Source organism: Rhamphochromis sp. 'chilingali' (assembly GCF_963969265.1).
Source record: "Rhamphochromis sp. 'chilingali' genome assembly, chromosome: 1".
NCBI lineage: Eukaryota > Metazoa > Chordata > Actinopteri > Cichliformes > Cichlidae > Rhamphochromis > Rhamphochromis sp. 'chilingali'.
In genome coordinates this window covers 49016816-49035093 of record NC_137929.1, presented here as the reverse complement: position 1 = coordinate 49035093, position 18278 = coordinate 49016816, and the positions used below count along the sequence as shown (strand labels likewise).

Genomic DNA, 18278 nt, shown 5'->3' with positions numbered 1-18278 from the left:
TGGAATCCCTTACTTAATAATTCACTTCCGAAATAGACATTTGAAGGATGCAGACACAACTCACGAGCCGCCGTTGTTGATAAATAAATAATAATAATGGACATGGTGCATAGGTTTAAAGTCGGAAATCCCGAGTTCTCTGTCGGAAATGTGTTGTGGAGGGCCCCTTACATCGGATTTCACACTTGGAAAGTCAGAGTAGACCAACATAAACGATTTAACAATCCAAGAAGGCGGGACTGAATGTGAACAAAATTAGAACTGTAAACTTTCAATCTGCTCTGCAACTCGTTCAATTAGTCATACGCAGAGAAGTGAACAGGCTCTATCACTGAATGTGTTTTTAAGCACAACAAATAAGTATCAGGTCTTACTGCTATCGACACTGGAATGGCTCTACCTTGCTAAACTGATTCTGTTTTATCTGAATGCTCTCACTCAGGAGTGACGTAACTCCCGAGATCCGAGGCATCTGGAACGCGGCATTACCATTCAACAAATCGGCGTGGCTCCCTGAGTCACGTGACGCACGAGCGCAAACTCACGGCGGACCTGGGTGGAGCGAGAAGTACGTCCGCAACATGGCCGCTGTTTGATAAAGCTGATTGAACTTAGAGGAAAAACACAAACTAAAGTACTGATCTTATGACGTTAATATCCATCTGATACCGGTGTCGATGCTTGTATCGATCCGCTCAGCCTCAGCGGAAGCAGCGATGAGTTCAGCTCAGTATCTGAGAGAGTTCATCAAGGAGAGACTAACTGCTGTTTGTGAAGAAATCTTCTCAGAGGTTCAAAAAACCATCGTCCAGTATGAGGAGGAGATCAACCGTCAGCACAGACTGCTGGATATCAGCCGGAAACCCGACAGAAACTCACACATCATAGGTATGGACATGTTTTTAACTCTGTGCTGTTCAAGCTCAGATTCTTCGGTATTTAGTTGATTGGTGATAAGTCTGAAAGTTTATCAGCATCTCCAGGATTTCTCTAAGCTGATGTTAGCTGAGAGCAGGCAGCTGTTACTTTGGTGATGAATTCAGAGGAGCAAACGGTGATAGTTGAGGAAGAGCACACACACTCTTAATGAGACAGTGTGAAAACTGTCTGCTGACTAACATTGATGAAGATGAGCGTCCACACCAACTGTTTATTCCATTTATTTTTTATGGCAGCCTCAAAGTGAACACACACAGTGACAGACTCTCCAAAGTATCAGAACAAAATCTGTCCATGTTACAAATACTTCTATAAATAATGTCTTTACATCTGCAGCAAAAGCAAGAAAACAATCACTGAAGCAAAGTATGATGTCTAAATGTGTCTCCTAAGTGAAAACAAGTGCTCAGGGTCCGATTGAAGATACAGTGGCTTTACTAGAAGATGTTAAACTGGGTATTTATCAGTGCTGTGGTTCAGTGTCCAGTGATGGACTATGTTGGACTGGTGCATGTTCATGGTCACCGTTGTGAATTAAAACCTCTTCTTGTTGAATCAAACTTGATATCATATTGACTAGAAACCACAAGACTATATATTTTTTCAATATTTACACATTTTATTTAATCTGATTGACACAACTGTGACACCAGTGATGGTGTGATCTGAGCTCACAGGGCTCTAGAGTGCGAGCAATGTGGTCGCAAATGCGACCAAAATTTTCAGTGGTGCGATCACTTAAAGCCTAATTTTTGCTGTTCAATACAGAAGAAATTTAAACTTCTTAAAATTATGCAAAATTATAGAATATTTTTAAGGTTATCTGCTATAAAAAGCCAGGCCAGAAAAATCTCCTTCATGTTTTTCTGTGTTTTATTCTCAGTTACTTTGACACAAAAGCATCTGCTGTGATGTTCACAATTCTGATGAAGTCACATGTATCCGTACTGATAAATGATAAGAATTATAATATTTCTGACTGTCTGAGGCTAAATTGAATCAAATCAGGACTTTGAGAACCTGAATCGAATGGATTATAGAAATCAGTGATGATGATACGCAGCCCTAGTGAGGCCCGAAAGAAGGGGATGTAGCTGTGGGTAATAAAAAAAGATGAAAAGAACTATTGATAACTTTTTTGTTAAGTTAAGGCCTGATCCATCTGAAGTTCATAGCCAGCTCTGACATGGTGCCATCTGTCTTTGAACGCTGAAAAAGCACAGTGTATCCAGAAAGCACATTATATGCTGCAAAAAATGCACTGCCCAAGTGTCCACTCTCCCCACTGCCTTTCAGCAGCAGACAGCAACAAACAGGTCGTCAGAGGAGGCCAAGATGATGATTAAGTTTAACATTTTCTACAATATTGCCAAAGCACTTTAAGTACAAGATTGTTAGTTAATAATTTAGAAATGAATATTGTCTGTATGGACTGCAACTTCCCCCCCAAAAAAGTGCACATGTAAAACTGCGGTGTTAAGTGGTTGAAAAATTTGAGTGCGCCTAACTTTTGTGCCAGTGCGCCTAAGTTTTTAAAGATGCACTGCTGCGCCGATGGCAAAAAGTTAGTCTAGAGCCCTGGCTCACTGTCTCTGTAAAAATGTGTGTTTAAATTATCACTATTTATTCAGGCTTTGACACACATTTGTAAAATATTTGTGAAAACTCATCACAGTTGTGACCTTGACTCTGTACTTCTTTGTTGCTTAAGACTTCCCACGACAACGTGACTGCAATGAAGAGGAGGGGAGGAACTCCAGTCTGGACCAGGAGGACCCAGAGCCTCCACAGATTAAAGAGGAACAGGAGGAGCTCTGCAGCAGTCAGGAGGGAGAGCAGCTTGGACTGAAGCAAGATGAAGGCATTATCGTCTGGTCCAGGGAAGAGCAGATTAGACTGCTGGGGACCATCTGCAAACCTGAGATAAAGTTACACAGAATAGGTATGTAAAACTGATTGTCGTAATAACAATGAATATGAGTCATGTAGGATCCTAATTGGAGTTTAAAGTTACATTTATTTTTAGAGGCACAGGAAGAATTGAAGGTCCAACTGTAATAAGCAGCATGAATGCATCTCTTTCTGTTAAGGGAAATTTATTTGTTTAGCACATTTTAAACAGATGCCCCTGGTGTCTCTGCTGGAATTACCAACTGTGAACTCTATGGCTACGTTCACACTGCAGGCGAAAGCACATCAAATCCGACTTTTCTGACCCTCTGCGACCCATATCCAATCATATTTTCAAATCCGATGGGTCACTTTCATATGTGGCTGTGAATCCGATACGTATCTGATGTTTTAGAAAGCGACTGCTGTTTGAACGGTCATGTCGCATGAAATCCGTCTTGTACGTCACTGACACGAGACAGATTATCAGCACCAATTATCAGCACCGGAGAAGACATTGTGAATGCTTCCTGCCCATCCAGAGAAACTGTTGGGAAGACAATGTTGGAGAAACGTGAACATTTTATTTGTACTGTATAATCTGCAGATTCTGACAGAAATCTGCAACTATCCTTTGAAGCACCGCTCCTCTAAAACAGCAATAAGGATCATTATTAGGCGATATGTAAATAACACAATAACTTTATAATTTAAAGCAAAATTGGGAAACGTAAAGTCCGAAACAGCCAAACAATACTTTTGCTCTGGGTCTAAACAGAGCGTGTTGTGTGTGACGTCTTCTTTTGCGCATGCTGGCTGCTTTGAGGGTTCACACTAGAGCGTGTTTGATGTCACTTTTTTTTTTTTTAGCGTGAACAAGCAGACAAAAAAATCGGATTTGATCAAAAAATCGGAATTGAGCATTAAGACCTGCAGTGTGAACGTAGCCTTAGATCCAGTCTTTTGAACTGGGAAGGACCACTTATCTCTTCTGCATGAAGATTTTATACCTGGGCATCCTTTCTTCCTCAAGGTCCAACTTTAATAAGCGGCATGAATGTATCTCTTTCTGTTATGGGAAATGTATTTGTATATTACCTCTCAAATACAAATAAGTTATTCAAGTTGGTTTACAAGATTAAATTAAAACCAAAAACAACAGAAAAAAGACAGAAATTATATCCATGATACAGCCTTGTGATACAGTCAGTGAAACTAAATTCCTCATCTATGATTTCACCAAAATTTTCCAACCAGGTTGAGGTCTTCAGTGCCCTATAGATTCAAGATGTGAATTAAGTTGTAATCATGGATCTTTGTTTCCAAACAGGAGAATCTCAGTTTTGTCTCTATTTAGTTGAAATCAATTTTTATTTCATCCACTTTGTTTTTTTAAGGCAAAAAACATAATGAGCTAACATTGTTTGGCAAGAGAGGGTTGTTACTTTTCTAAATCTATGTATACTAGAGGTGGGAATCACCACACATCCCACGATACGATATTATCACAATACTTAACGCACGATACGATATTATTGCAATTTTTAAAAATATTTTGCGATATTCAGATTCTGTACATAAAGGTAAACTTTATCAATATTCATTTTATCTAATATCAAAGTCTCACACTCAGTCTTTCTCTCATTTCAGTCAGTTTTATTGTTGACAAACTGAACGGTTTGTATTACAGTCTAGTCCAACTTAACTGAATGCAACCATCTGGTACAATTATAGCTATTCTGAACTATGCAATTTATGAAAACTATGCAGCCCATTCAGCAACTGAAGAATTTGAAAGTAAATTAAAACAAAATATAATTTTACATTAAATAAAAAAGTTTTAAACTTAATTAAAATAAAACATGTCTTAAATTAAAATAAGTAAACTGTCATGTTTATTGCTGCCAAAAAAAAGTTAAACACATTTGGACAGTAAGGAATGTCAGGATTCTTGCTCAGAAAAAGGATCAACATGCTCTGAAGTCAGAGCACAAAAACCTTTTTTGTAACAACATATCGATTTCTGCTGTCCCTGTATCGATACATTATTAGCAAACAAAATATCACGATACTACACAGTATCGATTTTTTCCCCCACCCCTAATGTATACTGTATTAATCCTGTAGGAAATTGTTTAGTCCTCGGCATTTAACCCGTTCACTCAGCGAATCAAGGATTTGTAGAGACGGTACCTTACTCAAGGGTAGCTAAGGGGTAGCTGAGTAGCTATCCCTGCCCCAACTGGGGTAACGTTGCCTTTACTCCTTGTTTTCAGGCATCTTCAGAAACAAAGTTGAGATGTACATCGTTCCTAAAAATCAATGAAAAAACAAAGAGATGTGATGTTTTTGGAACATGCAGAAAACCTTGAACATGCGCTAACTGCAGTCACTCTCACACAGGTTGTAGGACCCTTGCAAGTAAAAGCTGTGTTCTTGCTTAGAGACACTCTCCAGACAGATTGCCAACATGTTGCAGTCAGTCTGAATGAGTCGTCGTCAATAAGCACCACTTGAGGGGACTCGGCTCAAAGTCCTGAGGGGGTTGCTTCAGGAATATGGATGAATGGCCCGTGTTAGAAGCTGTACGGGACCTGCACACCTGTTAGCTGGTAATAAACAGGGGTGCAGATAACTTTTCAAGTGATCTACTCAGGTAAGGACCAAGAGATGGACCAAGTCATACACAGAAGAGGCTCCCATGCGTTTCCCTGCCTGCCTTAATCACATCCATTCTGTTACAGTAGTGTCTTTGTCAAGCTGCAAGGTGACCTCGTATTTCTTGAGAATCCTGCAAACTGTTGTGTTTCTGAAACTGTGGAGTACTTGCTTTCTTAAGGCCATGTTGAAGGATCAAATACTAAGAAATGATTGCATGACTTGAGGAAGTCGTATCTGATTTACCCCCGGGTAACTTTGCTTGTGTCTGTCAGCATGAGCATTAGAAACAGTGTGTGCCCTATAGTGGCCTATCACTATCAAGCAGAAGGATAAACTGTCCAATGGCCACGATGAGTTCATCCTTACATTCTCCAATGATCCGCTTTTCCCTCTGAAACCTAATGGTTGTGGTCTTTAAAATGCTGCCAATGTTAAGCATGTATGCTACAAATCACTGTTGTCACTCGTAGCCAGTTGCATTTTAATGGCTAACAATTGATAATATTTTTAACAGTTTCATGCGTCCATGCAGGCCACCTGATATTATGAAACTCGCCCAGTTTCACAAAGGGGATCCCATTTTTGTCACGCAGCTTCTTCAGTGCAGTTTTGTATTTTGCTCCACCTTTTTGCATAAAAACTGCAGCAGTTTGACCACAGAGCGATTAAATGTCTCTCAGTAAGGAACGTTGTATTCAGCTGATTTTATGCAATTTTCCAGTATGTGCAACTGCAGCAAGTTGCCAGAGTTTTAGCACGACGCTGTTGTACATACCCATGTTGACAGCCTGTGCACACAACGACCAACTTTGTTGTCCAGTCATCCAAGCCTGTGTCCTGGAAAAGTCTCACAAATCATCTGTTATGGCCTGTGTCTTTCGGTCAGCACCCAGTGCAGTCAGTCCAAGAAAGTCTCCGTTGTTGGACACGGACACAATGTAAACAATTTCCTTCTCGTTTTTTGTGATGTCCTCAGATCCAAATTCAGCAGACTCCAATTTGGCTCATAACTCCCCGCTGATGGTGTGAGCAATGCTCTGCATGATCTGTGTGCCCCCTTCAAGTGAATGACATGCACGTCTGACGTTTACACCTAGCTGCTTCAATAAAGAAGGATATGAAGACATAGGATGTGTGTGTTAAACTTTGTGGAAGCGAGGAGAAAAATATTAAACAGGGCTTACCTCTGTTCGTCATTTCGCTTGTCTTGCCATCTGTTAAGGGGGCAACTGCACATATCTTCTCGGATGGCTTGTTTATTAGCAATGACTCGCACCACATTCATGTGCTCCTTGCCCTTTTCACATTTGTCAAATAAAGGATGGTTACAATTCTTTGGGCCTTTAAAAATGCACCTGATTTGTCTCTTAGATGTAGATGAGAGAGGCAAATCTTTCACCACATTTTAGTGCACAGTGGCAACTTTTCTGAAAAAGTATTTTCTTCAGCACTGGCTCTGGTTAGCATTTCTTAGCTGGTGGCGAAACACCAAAGAAGCTACTTATTGTCTGTTGTTTTTTGGACATTTAGGTGGTGACAAGCAAAATGTGTAAGGTTAAATGACATGGTCAAGTACGCCAAAGGCACTTGGTAACACAAGTGTCACTACGCTTTCTTAATTTTTGTCACACATGCGTACCAGTTATCTGCACCCCTGGTAATGAGTCAGACTCGTTTCTGGTAGATGTTGGACTAAACCAGGGCTGCCCTTTGTCACCGAGTCTGTTCAGAATTATTATGGATACAATTTAAAAGCATAGCCAGCTGGCTTAAGGCCTCCACTTTGGTCGCTTCAGAATCTCACTTTTTGCAGATAATGGGGTTCTGTTGGCTTAATCAGATGGTGGCCTCCAGCTGTCACTGGAGTGGGTCGCAACCAAATGTGAAATTGTGAGAATGAAAATTAGTACCTCCAAATCTGGGGGCCATGGTCCTCAGCCTGAGTGAGCACAAGTTATTGGCCCAAGTGGAAGAGTTCATACATATATCATGGTCTTGTTCATGAGGGAAGCGAGAGATTGACAGATTGGGAGACTAAAGAAATGCAGAACGTACAGTAAAACAGTCATTCTATGTCCCTCCCTCACCTATGGTCACGAGCTCTGGGTACTGACAAAAAAGATGAGATTGCGAATAAAAGCAAGCAGAAATAAGTTTTCTCCATAGGGTCACTGACCTCTCTCCTAGAGATAGGGTGAGGAGTTTTGCCATCCAGGAGGGGCTTAGTATAGAGTCGCTGCTACTCCTCCACATCAAAAGGAGCTGGGCATGACCCACCAGAATGAGGTCTTGGGGCAGACCCAGGACGCACTGGAGAGATGACATCTCACAGCTGGCTTGAGGATGCCTTAGTGTTCCCCTGGATAAGAAGAATTGCTGTCTGCATAGACAGTGATTAGGCATGTGATTTTCAATGATATATCACAGTTAATTGTCAACTTGACGCCATTCAATCACAGACTGATAGAAGACAGACTTTGTCTGGCAGCATTTATAACAGCTTTTAGTAACAGTGTTGGTAATCTTGGCAATCTCATTTTGCTGAAAGAAAATAATAATAATAATAATAATAATAATAATAATAGCTGTAGTGAGAGGAGTTTATTTGGAATAAAACGGATACTGAAAAGGTTTGAGAACATACATCGCAGTTGAAAAACTGTGTTAAACTGTAATACATGTTATTGCAATATCCAATATTCATGTTGCAAAAAGTAAATAAAAATAGCATTATGAAGCCTGTGGTCATTCTCACCTCTACTTAGCAGGATACAATTGTACCCACACATCCGCGTTCATTTAACAGAAAACACACAAGCATCTTTATATTTCATATACAGCATCACAGACATCCACGAAGCTGATCTTTGAAGGGTGTAAAACTAAAAAACAATTTGAATCAGTGCATTCACTTTAAGTTTCACTGCTCAATATTAGCCACATGTTCAGTATGTAGAGTTCTCCTAATGGTTCAGCTTATACTATATCTTCTCAAATTTTTGTTTTTCTACTATTTTTTTCTTCATTTGTCCATTCAGACCTCCAACAGCAGCATGTCTGTGATGAGGAGAAGGTTGTCAGAGGTCAGCAGGTCTGTAACCAGGAGAGGAACTCTAGTCTGGACCAAGACGACCCAGAGCCTCCACAGATTAAAAATGAACAGGAGGAACTCTGCGGCAGTCAGGAAGGACAGCAGCTTGGACTGAAGCAGGAGGCTGATGCCTTCATGGACACCCTTGTTTATCAGGAAAGTTACCACAGTGAACTGGAATCAAACAGTGAGCAGCTCCTTTCTCACAGCTGTCCTGAAGTAGAAAGCAAGCATGTAGTCTCAGGATCAGCTAGAAATATAGCACTAAAGAGGAGGAGACGTCTCAGACTTGCTGACACAAGGGAAAAGTCTCTAAAATGTGACACATGTGGAAAAGCATTTTACTTCCAATCCCACCTGAGTGCACATCTTAGAGTTCACACAGGTGAGAAACCATATTCTTGTAGCACCTGTGGGAAAAGATTCAGCCACAAATCAGCATTGGATAATCATATAAGACGTTACACAGGCGAGAAGCCATATCTTTGTATCACTTGCGGGAAAAGATTTGTTCAGAAGTCTCATTTGGAGCGTCATGTGAGAATTCATACAGGTGAAAAGCCGTATCCTTGTATCACCTGTGGGAAAAGATTTAATCAGAATTCAGAGCTGCAACGTCATGTAAGAATTCACACAGGTGAGAAGCCGTATTTTTGTAAAACTTGTGGGAAAAGATTTGCTGACTCATCAGGACTCATAAAACACATGAGATTTCACACAGGTGAGAAACCATTTTCTTGTGGGATCTGTGGAAAAAGTTTCAGTCAGAAATCAGCATTGGAAACTCATGTAAGAACTCACACAGGCGAGAAGCCGTATTCTTGTAGCACTTGTGGGAAAAAATTCAATCAGAAATCAGGAATGAAGTCTCATGCAAGAATTCACACAGGTGAGAAACCACATTGCTGTAGCAGGTGTGGGAAAACCTTTAGCCAGACGACACACTTAAAGAAGCACATGAGAATTCATACTGATTAAAAGTTTAAAGCTTAGAACATGTGGGACAGCTGTTAGTCATAATAGAGTGTTGGTTGTCGAGCTCACACTGAGCAGAAGTCAAACCACTGCAACACCTGAGTGAAAAGATGAATCATATTCAGGTCAGTATTATGTGGGTTCTATTCCAGGAAGCAGGTTTAACTAACAACTGCAAGTTTGCTAATCCTGACATGAGGGAGAGAAAGAGAGTTAACTTTAACTCGGTGTCACTCACCAGGTTAAGAAACTCTTTGAACCTAACAGATTTCAGCAGATTTTCTTAAACAAACTATGAATTTGTGTAAGAAACTCATAGTCACTCCTCCCATTTGCTGCACCTGAACCTGCCAACTGACACTCCAGTTAATTTCCTCTTTCATAATGTTGTTAACAACGCACATTAATCTGCTGGAAGTTCTTACAAATTGTCAGTTAGATGTTGCTTTGTAACTTTGTTTTTTTGGGATTGATTTTATAATCGTGCAGTGAAAAATGTCATGATTGGGACAGCGATTATTGCAGATTTATTAAGAGCTGAGAATAAGAGCATATAGTAGCATATACTAATTTAGTTTCTGTATTTCCAACTCTGACTTAGCAGAGCCAACTTTGAGTACATTATTGTATTTTTGTAGTACGTCATTGTCCTCTTTAAAGTTTTAGACCCATAGAGCACAGGATTAGCTATACTTTAAAGTCAGGTTTGAAATGCACACAGTAGACTGTCTGTGTTTTGAACATTTCATTCTGAAATTTCACAGACTCACAGGACTCAGTCATATAATAATCTCAAACAATGTTTTGAAAGGTAAATTAAGGTAATTTTAAAGGTAAGGTAAATTTAAAGGTAAGGTAGATTTAAAGTCTGTGACTTTAAATGAAACACATTTTTCATTCACACTAACCCAAATCCATCTCACTGGGGTATCATATAGCCCTTTTTCACTAGTACCCACTCTGCTCGACTCGACTTGGTTTCAGTGTTTTTTCCATTACGCTGGCGTACCACCTACTCTGGGTGGGGTCGTTATAGCAATGTGGCCTAAATTCCCGTGACGGCGTTTGTAAATGACACAACAAAATGAGGATGTTAAGATGTTGGTATACCTGCTACCTGGTCACCACAAAAATGACACTAAAAACGAGCGTATAACGTTTGCCTCTGTTTTCTTTTATGGAAATCTCAATAGAAAAAAAGAGGTTGCTACAGCCCATCAATGCATGAAATACTGGCTTGAAATGTTTGATTTCATTAAAAAATGAAATTGTCAAATTGTGGCAAAAACATTTTTTGTAATTTAATAAAATGACTTGACTCTGTGTGCTGCTATCTGATGCTACGTCCATCAGTAAACTGTGTCTGATCTGTTTATCTCGATTTTTATCTTCAGTTTCTGTCATTTTGCTGCTATCGGGTTACCCCTGAATAGATTTCAAATTCAACTTCAGATCATTTTAATGTAATATATGTTAATTCATGGGTAAATAATGACCATGGGAAGTATAAAAAGTTGTAGCTATACATTACATGAAGTTTTATAATATCCGATGATGATGATGACAGAATAGACCAATAAAATGAATTTCTCCTCTCCTGTTATTTTAAAATAACTATTTTCAGCGCTGACACGTGTTGGTATTTTTCAAACTACTCCATCAAAATGGAGGTTCAGCTCTTAATTTACTCATGGTGATTTATGGTATCTGAGCTCCATACCTTTCTTTCTCTTCTCACACACACTCTTAACTCAGAGTTGATTGAACTTTGATCAACTGTTCGGGAACAGGAAACTCAGGCTTACAGAGTTAATCATCTCAGAGTTTGTTTTTTAAACTCAGAGTTTATTGGACATGCTTCCTGGAACAGGGCATTGACCAGGGAAGAACTCTCAGCATTAATTCTTACAACTGTATCAGAGAAACCCTGATCTTACATTTCATGATGGTTGAAGTTAATTTTCTGTCTTAATTCAAATGTTTTTCCTTGTTTCTTTAATGTTGTTTTATATAAATCTAGAAACTTGTGTTTTAACTTTGTACCCTAGTCCAGTGGTTCCCAAACTTTTTTTGCTAGGCCCCCCTTTGTTTTACAAGAAAAATGCCGCCCCCCGCGCGCGCACACACACGCACACGCACTAACACATCCTCCAACCACGCACACCCATATTCTGCTCCATTGCGGTTTATTTCACACCTCAAACATTTAGCAAACAATTGAGCAAATACAAGTAATCTGCAAAAAATTACAGGTAGTAAGAAAACAAACTACTAACTCTTTTACGCTACGTTCGCACCTACTTTTGAAAACACAGCTGTTTCATCCACGCGTAAACGGCGTTTCGAATCACCGAAAACTGAGATTTTTAAAACTCCTCTTTTGCGTTTATGTGTGGACGAGGAATACAGAGTTCATCACACAACGTCAAAGGTATGTGCCTTTTGTCACATCACGCTGTGCGCCACGTTATTGTTTACATGAGATGAATTGCAGATAGTCAGATTAATTAACTAATTTTGTCTGTGTCTTCAGGTTTTACACACTTACATACACACACGCAGTTACTGTCCCTCTATTTACAAAGGCAGAGGCATCACAGTGTAATTATTTTACCCTCAACATTGCTATCAATACATTTTTCAAAAATGCCTCTCTGTGCAAAATGGGTTTAAAAACATAAACAGCTGTGGGATACTGTTTGTCCGTGATTTAGACAGGGGGAACAAATTGTGGCAGGATCAGCCTGATGTTATTTGTATCCCGCTGTAACTTTACTGTATAAAGAGCTAACATCTCCAAAATGTCAGGAGTAGTTAGTCATTACGACAAGTGTTTGTGAACTAAAAATCAAGAATGTGGGATACTGTTTGTCCGTGATTTGAAGAGCCCAGTGTGTGCTCCCGACGCAGGGAAAAGCAGTTATGCAGGGGAGAACTACTTTGGCACTTGTGCAGGTGAAGCCAAAGGGAAGATATGCTTCATTATATTTTCTAGTCTTTGGCTTAGAATGAAGTTGGTTTGGAAACATATTCAGCTATGCTTCATCTCCTGCTTTGCGTTTGTGTAGGCGCCCCATGATAGCAGTGTCCAAGTATTGTTGTCGTTGTGTTTTTTCCTTTTCATACCACGCCCCCTCCTGCAATGGCTCTCTGCCCTCCCTAGGGGGTGGGCCCCACACTTTGGGAAGGTCTGCCCTAGTCTATATTATGGTTCCCTTTTACTTTCCTCTTATTCTTTTTTTTGTATGGAAATAAAAAAAATATTGCCTTGTGTAATACGATTCTGTGATTCATTGACCGGAATATGATCTTCTAGTAGAAAGACTTGACCCTCTATTTAGGAACCTGCTGAAAATGTACAGGTGCACTCTCAAAGTACATTTACAATTGTGCAATAATAACAGAGCAGAATTTATTTATTTTTTATTATGTGTCACCACACATAAGTGTAGTTATATCACAATAATGTTTGTATTATCATCTTTGCAGTTTGTTGAAGCATTGAAGCTCCTTTCCTCAGTATTTAGAGAATTCTAACTCGAGCTCTTATTATGGCTGCTGTGTAGATACCTCAGGGTCAGCTCTTCATCAGCAAAACACAAAACGAACTATTACAACATAACCTCAGGGTTGCATGGATCAGCTCCACAGTATATCACAGTTGTATTAACTCAATATTTCTGTCTCTGAGGTCATAGTCCAACAACTTCTCTCAGACCTCCTTTACCTGGAAACAAAAGGTGAGCAGACTTTCTTTGGTGTTGCTGCAGGGTACTCACTAACGCATGTACTGCGCTTGGTTTGACCATACATACAACTATCTAGTCCTGTCTTAAGTAACCAGCCTGATTAGCCAATGAGCCATAGGTAAATATGATCTAATGGGTGAGGAACCTGGAGGAATGCGGAGAAAGCACCTGAAGGAAATTAAACAAAATACCCCCAAGCATACACATACAAATACTGACAGAAAAACAAGAAAGACAGAAAAGCAATGGAGAGAGGGAGAGAAAAGGCAGGCCAGCCTGAGAGGCCTCAGGAACCATGACAGTTATGTTATTTTCATATTTTGAATGTCAAATAGTAATGTTCCCCTCAAAATAACTTTGGTTCAACTCGAGTTTCTAAATTTGTTAAATCACCCAAATCATCTGGTGCATTAATGTCCTGTGGGATTTCAGAATTGCAACACATAACTTCAAATAATATAACGTTAAAATATGCCTTTTAGGCTAAATTACATTCTAAATTCAAGATTTTACCCTAAAATTACTTAACCCTTTAAAGCCGGTCAGAGCGGACACGCTCCGTTTTGTGTAACTATTTTTAAATCCCAGTAGCACTGCAACCACGTAAGCTAGCGCAATAATTTTCTTTGCATGTGAAACTGGAGGAGTTGTACTTACATCATGCCATCAGCTTGTCCTAGGTCACAGTTTCCTTCCACATATGGCTTTGCAAAAGCTGCATAAAAAGCGCTTGCAGCAACAAAAACATAATATTCGAGAAACACGCTTTACCGATCCGATCAGCTGTTCATAACACTTCCTACGTCCATCAGCGTGAACTGTCGCATGCCCACCATGACCTGCCCAAAACCAGAAGTGACGTCATTTTCGCGGAAATGTAGTTTTTTACCATCAAGGCCTCATGAGCTTATACTGGTGTTTTTAAAAGTTATGTTTGACTTTATGACTTTCTGTGTCGTTTCTGGGATGCTTAGGACTCATATTGCACTGCTGGAAATAGTTTATTTTGATGCATATGCTGCTTTTTTGCAAATTTGCCCTATAATATTTATTTTCGTTTTTCCTGCAGTGTATAGAAATTGGTGTATTTCAAAAATAAAACTATGAAGACACTCAAAATAAATTTCCCGTGGTGGGAAACTATTTTGTGCAACTTTTTTGTATTTACAGTTTTGAGGGATAAGCCTCTTAAATTTCTCTAACTAGAAATATATGTTAAAAAAAACAAAAACAATTTTCAATTTTTTTGTAGTTTATTGATCTTTTTTGCAATTTATGTAATTACTATGCACTTAATGCATGCATATTGTTAAAACATGGGCTATAATGGTTGTATTGATGTATAGCAACTTGAAATGCTCCCAAAAATGGCTCCACAGCATGTAAAAATATAATATAAGCTCTGGTGGACTTGGTTCTATGGTAGGTCTTAAAGGGTTAATTACTTAATTCAGTAATTAATTATTTAAAGCTTACAAGTTGAGGTGAGCAGTAAATAAAAAGTGTTTAAACACACAATAACAATTACAAACCACTTCCTGGAGTGAAATACAATCCTCCCTGTTCTTCATCTTCTTGTTCTTAAACAAGGGAAGTCCCCTTTGTTCAGATGTTTCCTCATTCCCTTCACTTCTGATCTGACCTTTGAACATTTGTGTAACCACGTTTCAGAGCTGACAGGCTCCATTCACTGCAAAAAAAACACATGTTGTTGAGGTCAGAGCTCAGACTAATTTCAGTTATAAGGAAGAGAAACTCACACAGTCACTGACACTGAGAGGAGAAATGGCGCAGAAAGGAGTTCAGCTGGACGGAGAAACGAGGAAGACTTTCACACAGAGGCCTGTCCTGGTGAAAAACATCATGCAGCTGAAGAAGACTGGACTCCAAGCTGCTCCAGCTGATCACTGCTATGCTGGACCTGAAGATGTGGCCTGTGATGTCTGCACTGGGAGGAAGCTGAAAGCCATCAAGTCCTGTTTATCTTGTCCAGCCTCTTACTGTGAGAAACACCTCCAACCTCACTATGATGCAGCTCCATTAAAGAAACACAAGCTGGTGGCCCCCTCCAAGAAGCTCCAGGAGAACATCTGCTCTCGTCATGATGAGGTGATGAAGATTTTCTGTCGTACTGATCAGCAGAGTATCTGTTATCTCTGCACGATGGATGAACATAAAGGCCATGAAACAGTCCCAGCTGCAGCAGAAAGGACTGAGAAGCAGAAGGAGCTCGAGGTGAGACGACTAAACATCCAGCAGAGAATCCAGGAGCGAGAGAAAGATGTGAAGCTGCTTCAACAGGAGGTGGAGGCCATCAATGGCTCTGCTGATAAAGCAGTGGAGGACAGTGAGAAGATGTTCACTGAGCTGATCCGTCTCATCCAGAAAAGAAGCTCTGATGTGAAGCAGCAGGTCAGATCCCAGCAGGAAACTGAAGTGAGTCGAGTCAAAGAGCTTCAGGAGAAGCTGGAGCAGGAGATCGCTGAGCTGAAGAGGAAAGACGGCGAGCTGGAGCAGCTCTCACACACAGAGGATCACAACCAGTTTCTACACAACTACCCCTCACTGTCAGCACTCAGTGAGTCTACACACTCATTCAGCATCAATATTCGTCCTCTGAGCTACTTTGAGGATGTGACAGCAGCTGTGTCAGAGACCAGAGATAAACTACAGGACATCCTGAGAGAGGAATGGACAAACATCTCACTGACAGTCACTGAAGAGGATGTTTTACTGTCACCAGCAGAGCCAAAGACCAGAGCTGGATTCTTAAAATATTCATGTGAAATCACACTGGATCCAAACACAGCACACAAAGAGCTGTTATTATCTAAAGGGGACAGAAAAGCAACACAGTTGAAACAACAACAGTCTTATTCTGATCATCCAGACAGATTCACCTTTTATGATCAAGTCCTGAGTAGAGAGAGTCTGACTGGACGTTGCTACTGGGAGGTGGAGTGGAGAGGGAGAGGGATAGAAGTAGCAGTCTCATACAAGAATATCAGAAGAGTAGGAAAGTCAGCTGATCGTATATTTGGATACAATAACAAATCTTGGGCATTACTTTGTGAAAACAACAGTTATTCATTTTTTCACAAGAAAGTACGAACTGTCCTCTCAGGTCCTCGGTCCTCCAGAGTAGGAGTGTACCTGGATCACAGAGCAGGTATTCTGTCTTTCTACAGCGTCTCTGAAACCATGACTCTCCTCCACAGAGTCCAGACCACATTCACTCAGCCGCTCTATGCTGGACTTTGGCTTTATTTTTCAGCTGGAGCTACTGCAGAGTTGATTAAAGTCAAATAGAGAAGACAGGTTCATGTTGATCCCTGACCATTATATGTACTTGTGTAGTTTCTAAATGAGGCTTTACATTTTAGAAGCTGAGAAGTTCAGTGGTCCATTGATGTGTGAAAATAATATTGCACTGATTCAAACTGTACTTACATTTATATACCTTACATCAATATAAATCTGAATTTGTTCTTATGGCTGATAATCATGTGAGTTTAAATGATACTACTCTTCATATTCAGCATGTTTGAAATCTGTCATCAGTCTGGTTAGTGGTTTTATTCTGTAGTTGCTGTAGTGGGTTGTCAAATGCAACAATATATTGGAGCTGCAGTGATTCATCAGTTAGTTGTCATGGTCTGCGTGCAGGCGAGCAGGAAACAGACCCAATATGCAGGCTCGTGGAGGCGTAAACTTAAATTCAAAGAACCTCAGCTTTATTGCTGGCACTGAACTGAACCCATACTAACACTAGAAATCACAAACCACACAGAAATCATAAAATAACAATAACAATACACAAAACACTGGGTCATCGACCCAGGACTGTGACATTAGTCAATAATTGGAGAACTGATTCTTTTATAATTACTTCACACTGAAACGTTTTGTTGTGTTTTTTTCTTTTCTTTCATTTTATACTTAACATTTTTTAACATTAAGTGTCTTATACCCCACAGGATTTAAAGCTGTGAAGTGACAAACACACAAAAATGTATATCCAAAAAAAAATTATGTTGATTTTCAAAGCAGTTTAAGTTTAGTATGCTCCTGTTTTGTCATGTCACTTTAAATAAAGAGGGATACATATTTTGATGAATAGGAGAGATCATGTCTGGGGCTTGTAAAGAGGTGTGAGCCAGTTATTTGTGTTATCAGTTGTGTAAGCGGTAAAGGTTGTTGAACTGATATGGCTTCACAGTAACAAGCACACGTTGCCTTGATCAGGTCAAGGTTTAACTGTGGGTTTGTTTTATCTAGGACCAGTTAAGACCATCTCAGTTTATGCTCTTCAAGTGGAGGTAAGAGAAATTACGCCTTGAATTCAGAGGAGGCAGCTCTCCGCAAATTATTGGATTAGATTAAAGTGGAATGATGAAAGCCACTGACATAGAAAGTCTTGGAGGCTTGAAGAACTCAGCACAGCAAAAAAATAAATAAATAAAAATAAATAAATAAAAATGGATTGTTGCCCCTGTGTGCAAATCGAGTTTGGAAGTTTCAAAACGCATGTGTTCACATGGAGCTTCTGAAGCGCAGATGTTTCCAAACACTGCTCCAAAGCGTGGTTCAAAATGCCCAGGTCATGTGACCATAACTAAACGAGGTTTAGGTGCAATTCACCACAGTTTCAGCAGCTGGCGTACCCGGTACTGGGCAGTGTGAGACTCAGACAGTTACACTTTCTTTTAAACAGAGTGATTTGACCTGGGACTTGTAACTAGTGAATTGATGTTTTTAAAACTACCTCTTCTATGTATTACTCATGCAAGTGTAAAAGAAAGCAATATCCTCTCTCTCATTATTATTGTTGCTGTGGATTTTGAAGACCAATATAGATGATCCAATCACATAAACACCAGAATCCAAAATGTAATCAAATAAATATTATATAGATATATAAACAATATGTAGACGTCTTATTAGAATAATTATGGCCACACAGATAAGAGAAA

At 39.7% G+C, this 18278-nt stretch overlaps 3 protein-coding genes across 5 annotated transcripts in view; all 3 read left to right on the top strand.

Moving 5' to 3' along the window:
* The window catches only part of LOC308408400 (uncharacterized protein), a gene marked incomplete at its 3' end in the record, with an annotated part of 17502 nt that extends 16906 nt beyond the window's left edge, over nt 1–596 (top strand). Inside the window, exon 5 of the mRNA XM_080900611.1 lies at nt 443–596. Coding sequence (XP_080756737.1) covers nt 443–596 — 154 coding nt within the window. The remainder of the gene's footprint in view (nt 1–442) is intronic.
* On the top strand, nt 547–10879 carry LOC308401046 (uncharacterized protein). 3 transcript variants are annotated; one of them, XM_080889106.1, is made up of 4 exons: nt 547–888; nt 2651–2881; nt 5233–5485; nt 8529–8660. In XM_080889106.1, exons 1-3 carry the CDS (start codon nt 678–680, stop codon nt 5271–5273), a joined length of 483 nt encoding a protein of 160 aa, XP_080745232.1. In that variant the 5' UTR covers nt 547–677; the 3' UTR covers nt 5274–5485; nt 8529–8660. The 3 variants fall into 3 exon arrangements, with proteins under 3 accessions (XP_080745232.1, XP_080745230.1, XP_080745231.1); XM_080889104.1 differs by lacking the exon at nt 5233–5485 and having other exon boundaries at nt 8529–10879; XM_080889105.1 differs by lacking the exon at nt 547–888 and having other exon boundaries at nt 2745–2881; nt 8529–10879.
* Nucleotides 10880–15095: 4216 nt separating this feature from the next.
* LOC308401070 (tripartite motif-containing protein 16-like) lies at nt 15096–16944 on the top strand. The gene has a single exon (XM_080889129.1). It carries the CDS (start codon nt 15169–15171, stop codon nt 16612–16614), a length of 1446 nt encoding a protein of 481 aa, XP_080745255.1. The 5' UTR covers nt 15096–15168; the 3' UTR covers nt 16615–16944.
* Nucleotides 16945–18278: the final 1334 nt, after the last annotated feature.

Coding starts and splice junctions, on each gene's coding strand:
- LOC308401046 (XM_080889104.1), top strand. CDS start 678: ATGCTTGTATCGATCCGCTCAGCCTCAGCGGAAGCAGCGATGAGTTCA. Junction 889..2,650: donor CAGAAACTCACACATCATAG/GTATGGACATGT, acceptor TTGTTGCTTAAG/ACTTCCCACGACAACGTGAC. Junction 2,882..8,528: donor GATAAAGTTACACAGAATAG/GTATGTAAAACT, acceptor TTGTCCATTCAG/ACCTCCAACAGCAGCATGTC.
- LOC308401070 (XM_080889129.1), top strand. CDS start 15,169: ATGCAGCTGAAGAAGACTGGACTCCAAGCTGCTCCAGCTGATCACTGC.